Source organism: Palaemon carinicauda, chromosome 41, assembly GCF_036898095.1.
Source record: "Palaemon carinicauda isolate YSFRI2023 chromosome 41, ASM3689809v2, whole genome shotgun sequence".
Taxonomy (NCBI): domain Eukaryota; kingdom Metazoa; phylum Arthropoda; class Malacostraca; order Decapoda; family Palaemonidae; genus Palaemon; species Palaemon carinicauda.
This window is the reverse complement of record NC_090765.1, coordinates 48,682,939-48,705,374: the sequence shown is the minus strand read 5'-3', so window position 1 is coordinate 48,705,374 and position 22,436 is coordinate 48,682,939. Positions and strand designations below refer to the sequence as shown.

Below are 22,436 nucleotides of genomic sequence, written 5' to 3'. Positions count from 1 at the left end.
ACCAATGTAACCCAGATTGCTGACTTCCTGTTACATCTAAGGAACGTAAGCTCCCTATCAGCTCCTACGATCAAGGGTTACAGAAGTTTGTTGGCAGCGGTTTTCCGCCACAGAGGCTTGGATCTTTCCTCCAACAAAGATCTACAGGACCTCCTTAGGTCTTTTGAGACCTCAAAGGAACGTCGGTTGTCCACTCCAGGCTGGAATCTAGACGTGGTCCTAAGGTTCCCTATGTCATCAGGATTTGAACCGCTCCAATCAGCCTCTTTTAAGGACCTCACATTAAAAAACTCTTTTCCTCGTGTGCTTAGCAACAGGTAAAAGAGTAAGTGAGATCCACGCCTTCAGCAGGAACATAGGTTTCACATCTGAAACGGCTACATGTTCCTTACAGCTCGGTTTTTTGGCTAAAAACGAGCTTCCTTCCCGTCCTTGGCCTAAGTCGTTCGAGATCCCAAGCCTGTCCAACATGGTGGGGAACGAACTGGAGAGAGTACTTTGCCCAGTTAGAGCTCTTAAGTACTATCTAAAGGTCAAAACCATTACGAGGACAATCAGAAGCCTTATGGTGTGCTATCAAGAAGCCTTCTCTACCAATGTCTAAGAACTCAGTTTCTTACTACATCAGGCTTCTGATTAGAGAAGCAAATTCTCATCTGAAGGAAGAAGACCTTGCTTTGCTGAAGGTAAGGACACATGAAGTGAGAGCTGTGGCTACTTCAGTGGCCTTCAAACAGAACCGTTCTCTGCAGAGTGTTATGGATGCAACCTATTGGAGAAACAAGTCAGTGTTCGCATCATTCTATCTCAAAGATGTCCAGTCTCTTTACGAGTACTGCTACACCCTGGGTCTATTCGTAGCAACGAATGCAGTAGTAGGCGAGGGCTCAGCCACTACATTCCCATAATCCCATAACTTTTTAACCTTTCTCTTGAATACTTTTTATGGGTTGTACGGTCGGCTAAGAAGCCTTCCACATCCTTGTTGATTTGGCGGGTGGTCAATTCTTTCTTGAGAAGCGCCAAGGTTAAAGGTTGTGATGAGGTCCTTTAGTATGGGTTGCAGCCCTGTATACTTTAGCACCTTTGAGTTGATTCAGCCTCCCAAGGGGAACGCTGCGCTCAGTAAGGAAGACGATCTTATTAAAGGCAGAGTAACGGTTCAAGTCGACTTCCTTACCAGGTACTTATTATTTCATTGTTATTGTGGATAACTGATTATATGAAATATGGGATACTTAGCTATCCTTTAATCTTGTACACTGGTTTTCACCCACCCCCCTGGGTGTGAATCAGCTACATGATTATCGGGTAAGTTTAATATTGAAAAATGTTATTTTTATTAATAAAATAAATTTTTGAATATACTTACCCGATAATCATGATTTAATCGACCCTCCCTTCCTCCCCATAGAGAACCAGTGGACCGAGGAATAATTGAGGAGGTGTCAACAAGAAGTACTTGAGTACCTGGCCACAGGTGGCGCTGGTAAATACACCCCCTTCTAGTATTGTGATAGCTGGCGTATCCCTCCATAGAATTCTGTCGGGCAACGGAGTTGACAGCTACATGATTATCGGGTAAGTATATTCAAAAATTTATTTTATTAATAAAAATAACATTTTTTTTTTTTATTTTCTATTCACAAGTTATTCACAAGAGGGTAGGGGTGAAGGGCAGGGGAAGGGGGGCAAAGGGTTACAGGGTACGGGGATTTATGCTGGGTACCAAATCCCACCTGCGGGGCACCCAGGGAGTGGGAACCACTGCAGATGTCAAAGGAGATACTGACACTGGAGACAAACTGACCATGCCCTTTACCACTAGCATCACAAAAGGAGACACTGGCAATGGGAAGACTACCTGAAAGATTTAAGGGGGCCAATACCTTTCTTAAGTCACACTTGTCATCAGCAGTAGCACAAATAGAAAAGAGCCTCCAACCTCTGATGAGATGTGGTGAACAATGGAGGAACACTGTAGGCCACCACAACCTGAAAGTCCGCCAACTTAGGTCCAAGGGCTCTTTGTTCCTGACAAATTCTCACCAGGGATTAAGTCAGGGGTGTAAGCAGAGGAGCAGTGATAGCAGGCACACCCAATGAATGGATGGAAGAAACAAAGCTCTCTTCCTCCCCATCAAAGCATATGCCTAACACAGCAAAGGAGGCCCTAAACTACACTCGGCACAAGGGGATGATTGCAACTAATCATTCCCCTAGCAAGACCAAAGAGTGTAAGAGGATCTACAGCTAGTTCAACAAAAACCATATGTAAAGTCCATACTTCACATCACATTTCTCTATCTTGTAGCATCATATGCTACATTCAATACATGGTATTAGTCTCATCCCCTCACCTCTCCCACAACTTTACATGACCATTTTCAAAACTATTTATTCTATTCTTTTTTTTCTGTTACCATGAGCTTTATCTTGCTTTCAATGCTTTTAATTCCATTTATCACAGGGACCTGCTACTCTGATTATGATGTTACAACATGGTCATTTGTATATAGCACCTTCTAGATGCCCCTTTTGTGTCGCAGATGTAACTATATGTTAATTGGTATATTTGTAATTTTTTTAAATATAGTAAATTATAGAATGGTCACGTGTGTTTTAACTGCTGTTTCCTTCATACATATTAAGGGGGAAATATGGATGGTTGAAATGGGTGCAGAAAGAAATGACGGAAAAAAAGATTAGGAACCATTGCTCTAGATTATTTATTCTGACACCTTCTGCCTTTGCAATGCTATTCTATCTGTTTGTCTTGGTACTCAGTCACATACATCTCATAATCTTTTCTTTTAGTATAAAACCTATCTTGCATCTACTTTTGATTTCTCTGGCATAGATAAACTCATTGCAGTCCTCAACAGTTTTTTGTCAAAATTTTTTCAACAATATATTCAATATTTTCATACCAATATATTCCTCTACACTTCCCTTGCCCACATTCTCTCAAGCCTACAATCAGGGGCTTGATGTCATCAAACACACACTACATTCACTCCTTAGGATGTCAAACTCAACATTTATTGATGTAGATTCAACAGACTTTCAGATACTGTACTTTCTTTGGGAGATCGTCACATTGTTTGCAGATCTACATGACCATAGCAACTCATTATTTCAGGTCCTCATACCCCTCTTCTAACAGAAGAAAAACACAGAACACGTAGAAATAACATCTCTGACATATTAGTTCTTAACACTTGAGGAAAAAAGTCATGGCAGATGTTACACAACATTTTCCATACCTTCTAAATTACTTTTTTTTTTTTTTTAAATTGCCCTCTAAACAGTCACAGTCAATCTAGCACTTACATCCATCCACAAAATGTTTTCACAATCATTATCATTAGATTTATAAATAATAATAAGCTTCTTTCCTGTTTAGTTTGATGCTAGGATTGTTTTTATTGGGTTAGGCATAGATATATAAATGCATATCAACATTAAATCCTAAATATGGGATTGTAATTTAGCAATAAAGCAAAACACAAACAATACATTACCTGGCAGATTTCTCCATAAGGCTATGGCACGGTGATGATATCCAATCATCATGGAAATTATAGTTCTGCTAATGACACCTCCGTGAGCTAATAAAACATCATAAGCACTGCATAAACCCTGAAATTTTGAATATCATTGTAGTGTCTGGAATACATCTGAAATATGCTCATAAAATCTGATCATCATCATAACTACAGTACTGTAGTAGAGGTTATCCATTAGAAATGAGCAACTTTTTAAATATAAATAATGAACAAAGAACAATATCATTAAGTCAATGAATAAATAATACTCTTTTCATTGGATGGTTGATTTTCAGTAAACATTAAGATAATGACAATATTTTACTGAGAAAGATATTTTCAGAATATTTATATGTTTCAACAATACAATAGAGTCTATACACTGTAATTAATCAACATATTCATGAAAAAATAGCAAATACATTAGGTGTAGTAAAACTTACCAGAGCTGTAATGCCCACTTCTTTGCATAGCATTGCAGTTGCTGTGCACCCAGCAGTCATTATCAGATATGGCAAGGCATGACCAGAGCTACCAGTAGAACTAATGCAAAAATAAAATAAGAAAATTAGTTTATCCTGAGAAAACTAATAGACACTTGAAAACACTACAGTAAATATAATTATAGTATATCAAAACTGAATGATATCCATATCAAATTAATCAATCAACAATGTAAGAAGCATTGAAATAATCATCATGGAGAGGCATATCTATTAGTAAAACAAAAGGTTAGTTTATTGTATGAAAAAAAGTATTTACTGTATATACTGTATTTTCATTTGAAGTTCAGAAAAGCAGTGCCTATAATTCTAAGTATAAACTTCTCTATGCAAAGAAATTGGTTATGAATATTTATCATTATTACACCGAATAACTAGAGATGAAATTTCTTGTGGTGAATATAAAAGAAATTGAAATAAAAAAGTATAAATTTTGACATTCTTCAAAACTTTATTTGAATGTATCCTTGCTCTCCATCAATGTCATTACTAGTGAAACTGCAACCCAATATGGAAAGCAGCCCGGTAAGGAAAATAAAATAAAATAAAGAACAAACTATATGAGAAAAAAATTATTATAAAAATAATATCCACATGACTATGCAAACAAAAAGGACAACAATAGTGATTTTTGAAAATGAAGATCAAAGATGAAGATAGAATAAGGTAAGGAAATTTCAGCTCAAAATAAACTACCAAGCATCATTGAGTTTTCTGTAAAGCAAATTTACAGAAAATATTGTGTTTGGGCATACCTTTAGCCCGGAGAACTTCAATCCACAACAGTGTAAGATCTTGGAACAAAGGCTATTGTGCTATGCAAAACTTTTTTTAAGTCCCACAAATTCTCAACATTTTGATCAATTTAAATTCTGCTTGTATCAAAACAAACTGGGCTAATCTTCTTATTTTCTTACATGATATTAAACAATCTCACCAACCATTAAAAACAGTCACACCCCCTTCATTTAACATCTCAGCCCCCACACTATCCATACCAGGTGCTTTTCCTGCTCTCATTTCATCTCATGCTCTCTTCACTTCCTCTCTTGTAATCATTCTCTCATTCTCATCTCCCATCACTGGCTCCTCAACACCCACAACAACAATTATATCTGACTTCCTATTATCCTCAACATTCAGCAACCTTTCAAAATATTCAGCCCACCTTTTCCTTGCCTCATCTCCTTTTAATAACCTTTACTACCTCCCTTTTACATAACCCCATTCTATTTTCCCACACTTATGCTACAACTAATTTCCCTTCAATCAAAAAATTATCCCACATACCATTAGCCTTACCCCTAAATAAATGCACATCTTTCAATCTTCCAAACATCCTTCTTTCTTATCAATACAATCCATTAATGCCCTTTCTACTACTCTTCCATTTCCCACTCTTAACCATGTACATTTTTTATATCTTTCTTTTTGAAATACTACAACTTATCACCACTTACATATAATAGCTGCTGACTCCTTTAATGGATAGATTTGCAGTCATTGCCTTCACACCTCGGACATAACTTAGAAGAGCAACAAAAACAAAAAGGGCACACAAAAGATCAGCCCTCCCAACGATGCCAGAAACCTGCAGTAAAATTTGCCATTAGAATTAATTACAAATTATGCCAAAAATTATATAAATCCATTGCTATTTCAATAAATGTAATGTACTGCACAGCTACTGTATGTAAGACACTAATTAATCATATGTATTACAATACCCCTGCTTCGTTTAACACAACACAATCAGCTTACATTTGCCTAATCCTGCTGACAGGAACTGCAAAGACACTCCAAAACAATTATAAAACAGTCTGACCTTTTGACTTTCGTTAGAAGTCAAATCCAATTATCTAGAGGACCTTGAAAACACTTTTGCTTGAAAAATAAGGTAAAAAGTCTCCATGGGGCTAGCTGTACCACACGGAGGATTGAAGTATTCACTTTGGTTAGCACCTGTGGTGGTAGTAACAGTAACCGAGTAATTCCCTGTGTTCAAGCAAAAAATAACTTCCTGACTCATATTTAAAAACTTTTTATTCTTACATTAATATTTCTTCATAAACTATACTTAATAATTAACCGGCTTTGTGATTTATATAGTGGTAATGATTTGTGCATGTTCCTCCAATTTACTTAAATATTCCTTATAGAATGTATCAGTTTCCAGTTAGATATCCTATTACAATATTACCTTTTGTTGCTGATCTCAGCTATTGCAAATATACCTGTTCAACTGTGAACTTTTCTTTATCAGTAACTCCCAATGAATTGTGAATAGGTATTTTCTCTACGTCTTGGTAAAACTATGATTCCTTTTTATCTTCACTTACATTAATTTTGTTTAAAAACGTAAAAATCTAAATATGATACTTAAAGTCATGCACTTCATTCTTGCTCAGGTACAACAACGATTTATATGTATTGTACAGTAAACTTATTATATTTACGAAAAGTATTTTGTTTTCGTTGTTATTACAGTAAAATTATTCCTAAATTGAAAAAATAATTTCTTTCGGTGTTTTTCTATATGATATTCTATTGACTTTTAACTTATTTTAACTGTCCCGAAGGACACTCATCGCCCAAGTCTCAGCCCCATGTCTGATAAGTCGCTCAATGGCGAGACAAGCAACTCCTTACTCTCGACAGTGGGAGAAGGAAAGAAGGGGAATGCCAGCATCAGAATTTCCCTCTCCCTGCCGTCTTCCCACTACCACCCTTCCTAAAAGAAGAGGACTGGGATGTTTGAAAAGGCTATGCAAGCACAGAGCCCTTCCCCAGGCTACTGTCCCCTTCAAAGGGTCGTGCCCTTGAAGGAGAGTGAGGTGGATCAGGGAGTCCAACGAAGCAGCCTTCCATGATTCCACCACCGCCGGCCTACAACTCTTCAGTAGGAGACTATGCACCCCACACAGATGAGTTCCTCAACATCAAGGCTACCTCTGGGCTAACCTGTCTTAAGAAACAAGAAACCACAATATCTTGTCTCTTCAAAACTCATTTGCCCCACAGGTTTGCTGCCTGGTGAGCAAGGAAGATGACTGCCTTCTCCCACGACTACAAAAGGCTCTTGTATTTATCCCAATATTCCAGGGTTGATAACCTTGTCAACTTTGCAAAAGTGACTGCTACCAACCACTGACTGAGCTGGGATACAGCATGGAGAAATGCCAAGGCATTGAAGAGAATATATCTGGCAACTGATCTTTTAATTTCTAATGTAGGGATAACCGTGGGAAAGAAGAATTCAATGTTTACAAACCAAATAGTGAACAGTTTCTCATTCTTACATAACCTAAGAAAAAAATGTTTGTAAAAACCATATGACTGGGTATGAAAAGTCATCTCTATATACCAAGGCACTTCCCCCAATTTTGGGGGGTAGCCGACACCAACAATGAAACAAAACAAAAAGGGGACCTCTACTCTCTATGTTCCTTCAGCCTAATCAGGGACCCAACCGAATTCAGCTGGTACTGCTAGGGTGCCACAGCCCAACCTCCCACATTTCCACCACAGATGAAGCTTCATAATGCTGACTCCCCTACTGCTGCTACCTCCGCGGTCATCTAAGGCCCCGGAGGAAGCAGCAGGGCCTACTGGAACTGCGTCACAATCGCTCGCCATTCATTCCTATTTCTAGCACGCTCTCTTGCCTCTCTCACATCTATCCTCCTATCACCCAGAGCTTTCTTCACACCATCCATCCACCCAAACCTTGGCCTTCCTCTTGTACTTCTCCCATCAACTCTTGCATTCATCACCTTCTTTAGCAGACAACCATATTCCATTTTCTCAACATGGCCAAACCACCTCAACACATTCATATCCACTCTAGCCGCTAACTCATTTCTTACACCCGTTCTCTCCCTCACCACTTCGTTCCTAACCCTATCTACTCGAGATACACCAGCCATACTCCTCAGACACTTCATCTCAAACACAGTCAATTTCTGTCTCTCCATCACTTTCATTCCCCACGACTCCGATCCATACATCACAGTTGGTACAATCACTTTCTCATATAGAACTCTCTTTACATTCATGCCCAACCCTCTATTTTTTACTACTCCCTTAACTGCCCCCAACACTTTGCAACCTTCATTCACTCTCTGACGTACATCTGCTTCCACTCCACCATTTGCTGCAACAATAGACCCCAAGTACTTAAACTGATCCACCTCCTCAAGTAACTCTCCATTCAACATGACATTCAACCTTGCACCACCTTCCCTTCTCGTACATCTCATAACCTTACTCTTACCCACATTAACTCTCAACTTCCTTCTCTCACACACCCTTCCAAATTCTGTCACTAGTCGGTCAAGCTTCTCTTCTGTGTCTGCTACCAGTACAGTATCATCCGCAAACAACAACTGATTTACCTCCCATTCATGGTCATTCTCGCCTACCAGTTTTAATCCTCGTCCAAGCACTCGAGCATTCACCTCTCTCACCACTCCATCAACATACAAGTTAAACAACCACGGCGACATCACACATCCCTGCCTCAGCCCCACTCTCACCGGAAACCAATCACTCACTTCATTTCCTATTCTAACACATGCTTTACTACCTTTGTATAAACTTTTCACTGCTTGCAACAACCTTCCACCAACTCCATATAACCTCATCACATCCCACATTGCTTCCCTATCAACTCTATCATATGCTTTCTCCAGATCCATAAACGCAACATACACCTCCTTACCTTTTGCTAAATATTTCTCGCATATCTGCCTAACTGTAAAAATCTGATTCATACAACCCCTACCTCTTCTAAAACCACCCTGTACTTCCAAGATTGCATTCTCTGTTTTATCCTTAATCCTATTAATCAGTACTCTACCATACACTTTTCCAACTACACTCAACAAACTAATACCTCTTGAATTACAACACTCATGCACATCTCCCTTACCCTTATATAGTGGTACAATACATGCACAAACCCAATCTACTGGTACCATTGACAACACAAAACACATATTAAACAATCTCACCAACCATTCAAGTACAGTCACACCCCCTTCCTTCAACATCTCAGCTTTCACACCGTCCATACCAGATGCTTTTCCTACTCTCGTTTCATCTAGTGCTCTCCTCACTTCCTCTATTGTTATCTCTCTCTCATTCTCACCTCCGTCCCATCACTGGCACCTCAACACCTGGAACAGCAATTATATCTGCCTCCCTATTATCCTCAACATTCAGCAAACTTTCAAAATATTCCGCCCATCTTTTCCTTGCCTCCTCTCCTTTTAACAACCTTCCATTTCCATCTTTCACTGTCTCTTCAATTCTTGCGCCAGCCTTCCTTACTCTCTTCACTTCTTTCCAAAACTTCTTCTTATTCTCTTCATATGACTGACCCAATCCCTGACCCCACCTCAGGTCAGCTGCCCTCTTTGCCTCACGTACCTTGCGCTTTACTTCCACCTTTTTCTCTCTATATTTTTCATACTTCTCTATACTATTACTCTGCAGCCATTCTTCAAAAGCCCTCTTTTTCTCTTCCACTTTCACCTTCACTCCTTCATTCCACCATTCACTGCCCTTCCTCATGCTGCCTCCAACAACCTTCTTGCCACATACATCACTTGCAATCCCAACAAAATTTTCTTTTACTAACTTCCATTCCTCCTCTAAATTACCAGTTTCTCTTACTCTCACCTCATCATATGCCATTTTCAACCTTTCCTGATATTTACTTTTTACCCCCGGTTTTATTAGCTCTTCAATCCTCACTACCTCCCTTTTACATCCACCTACTCTATTCCCCCACTCTTTTGCTACAACTAATTTTCCTTCCACCAAAAAATGATCAGACATACCGTTAGCCATACCCCTAAACACGTGCACGTCTTTCAATCTTCCAAACATTCTTTTAGTTACCAACACATAATCCATTAATGCCCTTTCTACTACTCTTCCATTTGCCACTCTTACCCACGTATACTTATTCTTATCTTTCTTTTTAAAGAAGCTAGCACCTATTACCATCTCTTGTTCAACACACATGTCTACCAGTCTCTCACCACTCTCATTTTCACCTGGTACGCCATACTTACCAATGACACCTTCTACCTCTCCAGCGCCCACTCTAGCATTTAAGTCACCCATAACAACTACATAATTCCTTCTACCCAGTCCTTCTACACACCTAGTTAAATCATTCCAGAACTCATTCCGATCTTCTTCACTTTTCTCACTACCTGGCCCATACGCACTGACAAACGCCCAACATTCCCTACCCAACCTAACCCTTACCCACATTAACCTAGATGATATCTCCTTCCATTCCACTACTTTACCTGTCATCCATTCACTCAGCAATAACGCCACACCCTCTCTCGCTCTTCCCCTTTCAATCCCAGACACTCTACCAGACATTTCACCAAACATCACTTCACCCTTTCCTTTCATCTTTGTCTCACACAAGGCCAATACATCCATCCTTCTACTTCTAAACATACTTCCAATCTCACATCTTTTACTCTCTATCGTACTACATCCACGCACATTTAAACACCCCAAAACTAGAGTGCGGGGAGCAGTCACTCTCCCCCCAGCTCCATCTCCTTGTCGATGTCTCGCAGGAATTTTTTTACAGGAGAGGGGGTTCCCAGCCCCCTCGTCCCGTCCCTTTTAGTCGCCTCTTACGACACGCAGGGATAACGTTGGGGCTATTCTAATTTTTATATGCCCCCGCGGCCACAGGGGGCATTTTCTAATTATATAAAAAAGAATATTATAGTCTACCCTTAGACCTATTAATATGTCTCTGTTCTTTATGTCAATTATACTTACCACATTTGTATTGAAAGTTGAAGAAATGGCTTAACAAAAAAGGGCTTGATAAAATACAGATTGGGAGGGAAAGGAGTAAGAAGCCATGTTCATTTGTATTGAAAGTTAAAGAAATGGCTTAACAAAAAAAAGGCTTGATAAAATACAGATTGGGAGGGAAAGGAGTCAGAAGCCATGTTCTCTTTATAAAAAAAAAAAAAATATATTATGTGTCCTTTCATTCATGATAGTATACTCTCCCCAAAGCAGCGTTGTAGGCTAATTCTTGAGACACTACAGCAAGGGAAACACTTAAGACACCATGATACTTGATAAAAGGTCATAAAATCTATTCCTTAATCACGAATAGAATATAATAAGGTCTGCATTTACATAAAGCATAACATGCTTTTGACACGTCACTGCAGTGTTACATTTCACCAAGAATATACTGTACAACTTTATGTACAGTATTGGCTTCTATGGCTTGTTTATAGAATTTTTGTGACTACTACCTTTTCTAAAAACAATTTAAATGCATACAAAAGGATCTAGTCATACTCTTGACCATATTTAGAGCAAAAAATTCTAATTTCAAGTTTTCTTTTACATAAAGGATCTCTATTCTCACTTCCCAGTTTAGTCTATTATTTTTAAAACATGAAAACTGTGTGTTGTGTTAAACAAAGGATTTTTTAAATAGAATCTATTTTTAATACAAAACCACCAGTTTCCCAAATAAAAATTGCTCACCTCCAGACCTAACACTATTCATAGTAAGTTTAGACAAGATGGGACATGACTTAGTTACCACTACAGTACTTCCAATGGAATCCCTATCTAAATGACTAACTGATCAAGTGAAAGATTAATTTTCTTCTTTTTCAGTGTGAATCCAAGAAGTTTCTGATCAAAGGATTAGGCAAATATAAACTAAGAGATTTGTACTAAAAATAACAATAAAGTACCTCTAAAAATCTAAATTTTAAAATATCTAACTCTTCAATTTTGTTGTTAACATTCCAAATTCATAATACTTACAGCTTCTGTATGTATAGGATGAGTTGCAAATAACACTGCGGAAAGGACAGCTGCACGGGGGGAATTATTTCCAAATACGACAAAGAACACTCTTAGACTCAAAATGCTCACTAGACAGTGAAGGATGATATTTACAGCATGATAACTGAAAGGTTCCAAAACTCCCCAAGAATAGTTTAACCTGAAATAAAATCATGGCAATGAGACAAGTTTGTATATGAATAGTATTCATAACAAGATCCTACAAAGAAAAAATCATTTTTAAAAATAAATTCTACTTTGTAAAACACTGGCAGTACCAGCCGAACTCGGTTGAGTTCCTTGTCAGGCTGGGAGAAGCATACAGAGGAAAGGTCCCCTTTTTTTCATTTGTTTAATGTCGGCTACCCCCCAAAATTGGGGGAAGTGCTTTGGTATATGTATGTATGTAAAACACAAGCCATTGACTCACTAAGCATTATACTTTGATTTGAAGTAGATGACCATAGAAATTTAGTATTGTGCAAATGTTGATACTTAGATTTGTTATTTCTATACTCTCCTGATGTTCATATTGCTTCTTCTCCAGAAGTGAGGCTTATTGACATTTACTCTACATTTAAAAGGTCCATAGTTTCTTCCATTTCAATAGACACATGACTCTAGTAAAGTTTATGAAACTCTAGTAGTTAATGGCAAGAAGCAATGCACCAGGGGTTCTAAGTTCTTTGTTATTCGATTTTCAAGCTGAAAGTATTCCCTATTCCTAAACATCACAAGTCAGTGGAGATTGGCAGTATATGATCATCAAGCGAGTTTATTAATTCCAAATTTTAATATCAACATTCCGTTTATTTCTATGAACCTACCCTAATGTTGATATTACCAACTCCCACACTTCAATGGAGGTTGGATGACAGTGAAACAAATAGGCAAAAATAAAATTAAGATGTGATCTAGATTGATGAAAACAAATCATCTCAAAATAAAGATATTTGAAATACTTTGAAAATTAGAAAATGACCAATTCGTAGATAATTTGTATTTTTCCTAACTATACAAACCTTAGCTATTTAATAGGGGTATTACTTTCGGCGTAGCTGAAATGACGAGCCATTAATTTTTAACGAGGGTTTACTACCCACACCGCTAGTTAGCGGGGGTAGGGGAGGGTAGCTTGCTATCATCCCCCCTCTCACACACCTGTGCTTGAGCTCCTTTGCTTGGAGGTAGGACTTCAAGGGGGATAGGGCTGGCAGGCAAGTTTGGTAAAATAACTAAGGTTTGTATAGTTAGGAAAAATAAAAATTATCTACGAATTTGTCATTTGTTCCGTAACTGGAATACAAACCACGCTATTTAATAAGGGTGACTCACCCATTAGGAAGGGTGGACGTCCCAGCCAGTCTGGCTTTTGGCTTTGCCCGGGGGCTTGTTATTTGAGTGTGTAAGCACCCAAGAAATAAGGAGTCCCTGCACCTCGCTAGAACCTTGCTACACAAGGACTGCGGCTTACACAAGCTGTGTGTGATGGTATGAAGTAGTGTGACTCATCCTAGGAAGTTGTTCTGAAGTTCTTTAGCTGGAAACTTGTAGACTAGGACTCTCCCAATACCATCTCGTTGGGGTATGGGGACATAACAGTATTAATCCTGATGCTAGGAACACAAGGGAGCATGGTTTACCTGCAGTGGTTTGAGGTCAGCTATGCAGAGAACCCAGGATGCTGCTTTCCCCAAGAGAGGGGATGATGAAGAAAAGAATAAGGGCCAGTCAAACCTTTTCATTCATGCAGTCTAAAACCGGGTAACAATGCCCTCAACCTTCTGCTACTTGTCAAATAAGGAGCTTGAGGTTTTAAACCAGCTGTTGTGCAGCCACCACAGGGCCGATAGCGAACGTACCGAGTCTCCTGTGGGTCTTGTCTTGCAGGTAGTGGGATGTGAATGTTGTTTGACGTTTCCACACCCCAGCTTGAAGAACCTGCGTCAATGAAAAATTTCTTTTGAAGGCCAGGGACGTAGCTATGCCCCTGACATCATGTGCTCTACGGCAACGTGATGGAGGAGGGTCTGGATTCAGGGCCAGGTCAATGACCCTACGAATCCATGCAGAGATGGTGTTCTTGGTGACCCTCCTTTTAGTCTTTCCTGTGCTGACGAATAGAGCTGGGTCATGAGGACGGGCTGCAGCTGTTCTTTTGAGGTACAGCTTCAAGCTCCTTACTGGGCATAGTAAGAGATGGTCTGGGTCATCTGTTACAGTACAGAGACTAGAAATCCGGAAGGAATCGAATCGAGGATCCGCCACTCCAGGATTCTGAGTCTTAGCAATAAACTCAGGGACGAAGCTGAACGTTACCCCCCCCCCCCATCCCCTTGAATGGGCGATGTCATACGAGAGACCATGAAGTTCGCTGACTCGCTTGGCTGAGGCCAAAGCTAGCAGGAATACCGTCTTCCCGGTTAGGTGGCGATCTGATGCCTGGCGTAATGGTTCATACGGAGGTCTCTTAAGAGACCTGAGAACTCGAACCACATTCCATGGGGGAGGTCTCACTTCCGACTGAGGAAAGGTAAGTTCATAACTACGTATGAGTAGGGAAAGTTCTAGTGATGAAGAAATGTCCATTCCTTTGAGCCTGAAGGCTAGACTTAAGGCTGAGCGATAGCCTTTCACTACCGAGACTGAAAGGCGCATTTCTTCCCGCAAATACACGAGGAACTCTGCTATTGTTGGAATAGTGGCATCGAGTGGAGAGATACCCCTTCTACAACACCAACCACAGAAGACTTTCCACTTTGCCTGGTAGACTGCTGCCGAAGACTTTCGCAGGTGTCCAGACATCCTGACAGCAACTTGTTGCGAAAATCATCTCTTAGAGAGGAGATGCTGGATAGTCTCCAGGCGTGAAGTAGTACAGAACCTACAGCTTTGTGGCAGATGTTGGCATGTGGTTGTTTGAGTAGATTGTGTCGTGGAGGGAGTTCTCTTGGTAGCTATGTTAGGAGTTGCAGAAGGTCCGGGAACCATTCCACGTGATGCCATAGCGGAGCTATAAGGGTCGTTGAAAGATTGACTGATGTTCTGGTCTTGTTGAGTACCCTCCTCATCAGACAGAGCGGGGGAAAGGTGTAAACGTTGATGTTGTCCCACCGTTGTTGGAAAGCATTTTGCCAGAGCGGCTTAAGGTCTGGGACTGGGGAACAGTACAGCGGGAGCCTGAAGTACAGGGCCGTTGCGAAAAGATCCACAGTCGGAGAACCCCACAAAGTCAGGACTCTGTTGGCTACTAGATGATCCAAAGACCACTCGGTACTCACTATCTGAGAACCTCTGCTCAGATTGTCGGCGAGCACATTCCTTTTGCCCGGAATGAAGCGTGCTGATAGTGGTATCGAGTGGACTTCGGCCCATCTCAGTATCTCTACTGCTAGATGGGATAGTTGCTGCGAAAAAGTACCTCCTTGTTTGTTGATGTAGGCCACTACTGTGGTGTTGTCGCTCATCACCACCACAGAGTGACTTGCCAGGTACTGTTGGAACTGTTGAAAGGCCAGAAAGACGGCCTTCATCTCTAGGAGATTTATATGGAGGTACTTTTCTGACTCTGACCAGAGGCCTGAGGTCGTGTGGTGCAGCATGTGGGCCCCCCACCCTGTTTTTGAAGCGCCTGAAAACAGCATCAAATCCGGGGGGAGGACAAGAAGATCCACTCCTTTTCGTAGGTTCTCGTCTGCCACCCACCACTGGAGGTCCGTCAGTTCCGCAGGTCCCATGGGGATCTGGATGTCCGGGGAATCGTACCCTTGATTCCACCGGGACTTTAGTCACCACTGGTGGGATCTCATCCTGAGGCGACCGTTGGGAACTAGACGGGCCAGTGATGAAAGATTACCGAGGAGACGTAACCACAATTGGGCTGGAAGTTCTTCTCACCTGAGAAAAGGTCTTGCGACCTTCCTCAGCCTTGCTAACCTGTCATCTGATGGGAAGGCTTTGTGGAGATTGGTGTCTATGATCATGCCTAGGTATACCAGTCTTTGAGTGGGAAGTAGTGAGGACTTCTCGAGATTTACCATGATCCACAGATCTTGGCAAAGTCTCAGAAGTTTGTCTCGGTGTTGAAGAAGGGATGACACCGAGTCTACTAGGATTAACCAGTCGTCCAGATAACGGAGGAGACGGATGCCAATCCTGTGTGCCCAAGATGATATTAGGGTGAACATTCTGGTGAAAACTTGTGGTGCTGTGGAGAGACCGAAGCACAGCACCTTGAACTGGTACTTTCTGTTGTCTAGGCTGAATCTTAAGTGCTTCCTTGAAGACGGATGGACTGGGATCTGGAAGTATGCGTCCTTTAGGTCCAGTGTGCTCATGAAGTCTTGCGGTCTTACTGCTAGTTTGACGCGTCTGCCGTCTCCATGCTGAACGGAGTTTGTTTGACAAACTTGTTCGGAGCTGAGAGGTCGATGAGTGGTCTCCAGCCTCCAGACGCCTTCTTTACAAGAAAGAGTAGACTGAAGAACCCTGGAGATTCGTCGAGGACCTCTTGGAGAGCGCCCTTCTTCAACAGGGTCTGGACTTCTGCCCGAAGGGCTTGCCTTCTTGCCGATCCCATAGCAAGGGAGCTCAATGACACTGGATTCGTCGTCAGGAGAGGTAGAGATGTTATGAACGGAACGCGATATCCTAGACTGATCACGGAGATTGTCCAGGAATCGGCCCCGAGTTGCTTCCACCTGTTAGAGCAACTTTGTAGGCATCCCCCCACTGGTGGACATGCAGGGGGACTGCCTATCCTAGCGTTTGCAGCCTCGGCTGCTCCCTCTAGGATTCTTGCCTCCCCTGGAGGACTTTTTGTCTTTCCTTCCTTTGACAGGAAAGGGCTTAGACACCACGGTCTTCGGTGCTGTTGTCATTTTAGCGGTCTTGACTGGACGGGACTGCTGTGGTGCTGGAGGCTTATAGGGCTTAGATGTTAAAGCCCTATGAAGGAGGGAGTCTTGATGAGACTTCCTCCACCTCTCAGCGGCATGTTCCACATCCTTAGGTTCAAACAAGATGGATCCCTCTAGAGAAGAATGTCTGAGCCTATTGATCTCGGTGCTAGGAACCTTCTGATGGAATCTCTCAGCTACTGCATCCAGACGTTTCAGAATGGTATTTGCCCACAAGTTCGAGACTTGGTGGGCCAGAAACTCGATCGTGCGAGTACCTAGAGAAGAAAAGTCTCCATAGCTTTCCAGGTACGTTCTTTGGAGAAATCCTCCGAACGTATCAGGATACCTAAGGTCCCCAACCAGATGTCGAGCCATAAAGTGGTTTGCATAGCACAATTCGCAACTTTCTCCTGGTTAAGGATCTCGGTTGCCAAGAATGAGACCTGCCGGTTGGAGAGTCTCTCAAGAGGGACTCCCCTGGTAAGCTCTTCCAGCGAGTGGTGAAGAGGAAGAGCTAAACAAGGCTCCTTAAGGATCTCAAAGTACCTCCTCTGCTGTACGCGAGGAGGTGGCAGGAGCTTGTTGGTGGCACTGGAACGGTTGGAGGAGGACATCTCGGAGAGCTGTAGAGAGATCTTGTCCCTGGTACTCTTAACCCCCTGAGACCAGGGCAGTGCTGCACTGGTCTTGGAGGGTTTCTGAGTACCAAAGACACAGTCCAAGACCGTGTCCTTGCCCTCTCAAGGAGGGATCTCTGGGTCGGAAAACCCGTTGAGAGCACTCATTAGAGTCAGAACTTGCCAAAACGCATGTTCTGACTCTTGCTGGTCTCCTCCTGATGTAGGACTTGCAGCGAAGTCTCCTGTCCCCAAAGGCTCTTCTTGGGGAGAGTCGCGGACGTTCTCTGAGTGGCTAGCTGGCTCTATCCTAGTCCTAGTGGAGGACTTCGGTAATGTTTTAGAGTCCTTAGATTCCTTCCTGGGAAGGATGTTGGACTCCAACATTGACGAGGATGGCATGTTCCTTTCAGTCCCCACCTGAGAAGACATCTCGGCGCAAGGAGAGGTTTCCTTCATTGGTGCGATGGGGGAAAGTCTCTCTTCGCGTGATTCCCCTGAGGACGGGAAATCTTCGTCCGAAGGGGAAGGAGAGACAGTCTGGGGGAAAGAAGGAACCTGCCTCGAAGGCTTGCGTGGAGTCAGTTTTGCCCTTGGAGAAGTTACCGCATCCGGAACTTTTTCTCTTCAAAGGGGTAGAAGCAGCCAAGGATCTGTGCCCCAATTCAGAGAAAACAGGCTTGAACGCCTGCGTTACGGCTCTAATCAGTGCACCGAACCAGGGCTGTTGGCTGACAGATGCGCTGTCAGACATACCCTTTGAAGGGACAGGAATTGAAGGATCCCTGGGAGGAGTTCTCTAACATTGCGCACTGGTATGCGCTTGCGGGGAGGGGAATGAGGGGGAGGAGAATGAGGCGGAGGGGAATGAGGCGATGGCGACCTTGCCGTTCGTAGTTCAGCAGTCTCGTGCGTGGAAGGATATTGGCGCTCGCGCGAGGGAGAGTAATGGCGCTGGCGCGAGGGAGAGTAATGGCGCTCGCGCGAGGGAGAGTAATGGCGCTCGCGCGAGGGAGAGTAATTGTGCTCGCGCGTGGGAGAATACCAGGAGTCGCACGCGGGAGACTGATGGCGCACAGGAGCGCGTGAGGGAGACTGTGGGCGCACAGGAGCGCGTGAGGGAGACTGTGGGCGCACAGGAGCGCGTGCGGGAGACTGTTGGCGAGCACGCGGGCGCGCAGGATCAAGGCGTTGAGTGCGCGGGGGCGCGGACGAGAGTTCGCGCGTGCCTGTACCAGTCGTACGGCGCACGCTCGCAGGAGAGACCCCTAGCGCGCGGCCACGGAGTTGAAGTCTATGCTGCTCGTTGGCGCGAATCCGTAAGAGAGGATGGGCGAGTGCGCGCGTTGCGGATGCGTGCGGGCGATGGAGAGAGCTGGAACGTGGGAGAAGTCACTCTAGTTGACTTCCCAGTAGCGCCCAGATCAGTAGATCGTGAGTGCGCAGGAGAAATAACTGCTGGGCGTGAGCGCTGGTACACGGGAGAGCACTGGCGCGCAGGAGATCGCTGGCAATTAGGAGAGCGCTGGCGCGCAGGAGGTTAACGGGGCGCAGGTGAAGGTTGGCGCGCAGCTGGGCGTGGGCGCATATGCTTAGGCTCAGGCAAGGCTTGGCACGCAAGAGAACGTGGGCGCGTATGTGCAAGAGAACGTGGGCGCGTATGTGCAAGAGTGCGTGCATAACGCGTAGAAGAGCTGGGCTCCTGTTGGGACGTATGTGCGTGTTGGCGCATACGCCCTTGATGCCCTGTGTTAGGGTTTGTTGACGGGGCCTGACGAGCTACTATAGCGCGCTCGTCAGGTTTCGTTGGCGTATAGCGCGTATCTGGTTGGCGCGCCTTAGCATGCTCAGATGAAACCTTATTAGGTTTATATAAGAACGGTGACGGCAGGTCTGTTGGGTGGAAGGTCGGCGTGACCTTTAAAAGGACGACCTTCCACCGAAGGAGATCGCGAACGATCTGCAGAAAGGTCCAGGACCAATGCAGGAATAGTGATCGGTGATCGATGTCAAGGCTCCTCTGCGGGGGATTGCATCGAAGATGTTGAACCGAAGAGGCGCCTTTCACTGCCTCCTTTGGGTTTCAGATGTGGTTTAGTGACATGTCTGAATACACCATCAAAGTCTGCCCTACAACCATAGGTTTGTGATCCAACTTCCTATCACCAAAGGATTATAAATATCTAAAATCTAAGTATGTGGACCTACAGCAACTTCAGGTAACTGGCAACTTAAAGTAACTGACAAACAGATTAACCATTATTTTAAAGTTAAAACCTTCAAACTAATTAAATGCATATTTTAATAGAACATATGTTAAAAGATTTGAAAGAATTTCATCAAGAGAACTGAAAGACAAAGGGATATGATCTACCTGGGGATATGATCTACCTGGGCAATAGTATTGCCATACTCCACCATGTAATTCCAATACTACACTAGAAGAGTAAGGCAATTACAAGGAAAGAAATTCAGAAATTTCTAGTTGAAGGGTAGATATCGGCATTTAACTAACTTTGAGATGGGAAGCAATATTGAACACTATGGGAGATTCAGAAAATAAATAATAGTGTTTAGTAAATCCACATTGATGTGATATCAACATAGATCCGTTTTAGCATTTGCAACATCTGTGACACAAAAATGCATTTCATTTTAACTTTTTCTGTGCTTAATTTTACTTGATCAATTTACATTCCAATTGTTTTCCCAATTTCAATTTTATGAGCTTAAATTTTTCTCAACACAATTAAGACTGAATCCACCAAGTCCAACCTTAAGTTAAAAAAATCATCTCAATCAATATACTTAAACTAATTATTACATCAACAATACCATGAGCAAAATCAATTTACATAAAGGAAAGCCACTTACCTAAAGGAAAGGACTGTAAGAGGACGATATGATTTATGACTGGAGGGGTGGGTAAGCCTTGTACCCCAGAAATCATTGTAGAAGAGATTGCTGAGTGGCGTTTCCTTCCTAATGTCATTGTTATTAACAATGGCTTCTGAATCATCAAATACAAAATCTCCATATAAGGAATTAATAAAGCATATGCAAGCGCAAAAGCCAACTATTAAGGCTGCCACTGGGTATGGTAGATCTGAAACAAAAATACAGCATTACATAGTACAAGACATTATCGCTAGTAGTTCCGAGTTATTATTTGTTCATACAAAGCAGTAAAACTACTATGAAAAACTAAATTTATTCAATTCACAATAAAACCCATTACTTTTACCTTGACTTTTGTGGAGCAGCATAAAATTCTCTCACACTTCAAAGCAGAAAAGATAAATCCATAATTCCTAAGGTTCACTAGAGGCTATGTGGCTCACTTACTGTATTGTGCACTTGAACTTATCTAAAACTCTCAGTTTTTCCCACAATTTATATTTTAATGAACTTTGTTTCCTCTTGAAATCACACTACCATTAATATATGGCATATACAGTACCTATTAATCCTTTACTGCTTTAGTGAAGGTGCATTCAAACTGAAATCCTACTTTTTTATGATTTCAGATTATAATACGTAAGGTTTTATATTGCGAGTTCGATAGAAATTTGATGGTTTGAAGTTAGTTTATCAGACCTGGTACAGTCCTTAGCTTATTGTAAGTGTTATCATTTAGATTTTTAAAAATGTAAATTCCGTTCTTCATATGTTTTTATAAAGTGGGAGACTTTCTCTATTTCAAAGGATGAAAGGTTTATATAAGCATAGGAGCAAATGCTACTTGCTTAAGAAACTGTATCATACTTTAATCCTCCTTGCAATAACATGCTCTCAAATTCCAAGATACTACACCGTCATCTTCAAGGTAAAATTACACAATTCCTGTGCATTGTCTAATACTATATGTATTACACAACCGTTTATATTTCTTGCCAATTTTCATGATTATGATTATACAAACACTGCATTACATTACTGTATTATTATTATTATTATTATTACTATCCAAGCTACAACCCTAATTAGAAAAGCAAGATGCTATAAGCCCAGGGGCTCCAATAGGGAAAAATAGCCCAGTGAGGAAAGGAAATAAGGAAATAAATAACTGAAGAGAACAAAATTAACAATAAATCATTCTAAAAAAGTAATGTCAAAAGAGATATGTCATATATAAACTATTAACAACGTTAAAAACAAATATGTCGTATATAAACTATAAAAAGACTCATGTCCGCCTGGTCAACAAAAAAGCATTTGCTCCAACTTTGAACTTTTGAAGTTCTACTGATTCAACAACCCGATTAGGAAGATCATTCCACAACTTGGTAACAGCTGGAATAAAACTTCTAGAGTACTGCGTAGTATTGAGTCTTATGATGGAGAAGGCCTGGCTATTAGAATTGTCCAGGGAGATCTGAATGTAAAGGATGGTCAGAGTTATGAAAAATCTTATGCAACATGCACAATGAACTAATTGAACGACGGTGCCAAATATTAATATCTAGATCAGGAATAAGAAATTTAATAGACCGTAAGTTTCTGTCCAACAAATTAAGATGAGAATCAGCAGCTGAAGACCAGACAGGAGAACAATACTCAAAACAAGGTAGAATAAAAGAATTAAAACACTTCTTCAGAATAGATTGATCACCGAATATCTTAAAAGACTTTCTCAATAAGCCAATTTTTTGTGCAATTGAAGAAGACACAGACCTTATATGTTTCTCAAAATTAAATTTGCTGTCGAGAATCACACCTAAAATTTTGAAAGAGTCATACAAATTTAAAGAAACTATCAATACTGAGATCAGGATGTTGAGGAGCCACCGTCCTTGACCTACTTACAATCATACTTTGAGTTTTGTTAGGATTCAACTTCATACCCCATAATTTGCACCATGCACTAATTCTAGCTAAATCTCTATTAAGGGATTCACCAACCCCAGATCTACATTCAGGGGATGGAATCGATGCAAAGAGAGTAGCATTATCTGCATATGCAACAAGCTTATTTTCTAGGCCAAACCACATGTCATGTATATATAA

At 41.7% G+C, this 22,436-nt stretch overlaps 1 protein-coding gene across 3 annotated transcripts in view; it reads right to left on the bottom strand.

Annotated features, from left to right (window-relative positions):
- The window catches only part of LOC137632611 (protein O-mannosyl-transferase TMTC4-like), an 82,810-nt gene that overhangs the window by 39,958 nt on the left and 20,416 nt on the right, over nt 1–22,436 (bottom strand). For all 3 annotated transcript variants that reach the window (XM_068364660.1, XM_068364658.1, XM_068364659.1), the window contains exons 3-7: nt 20,304–20,535; nt 11,891–12,071; nt 5,512–5,642; nt 3,992–4,091; nt 3,525–3,642 (exon numbers count right to left, since the gene is read on the bottom strand). In XM_068364660.1, coding sequence (XP_068220761.1) covers nt 3,525–3,642; nt 3,992–4,091; nt 5,512–5,642; nt 11,891–12,071; nt 20,304–20,535 — 762 coding nt within the window. The remainder of the gene's footprint in view (nt 1–3,524; nt 3,643–3,991; nt 4,092–5,511; nt 5,643–11,890; nt 12,072–20,303; nt 20,536–22,436) is intronic.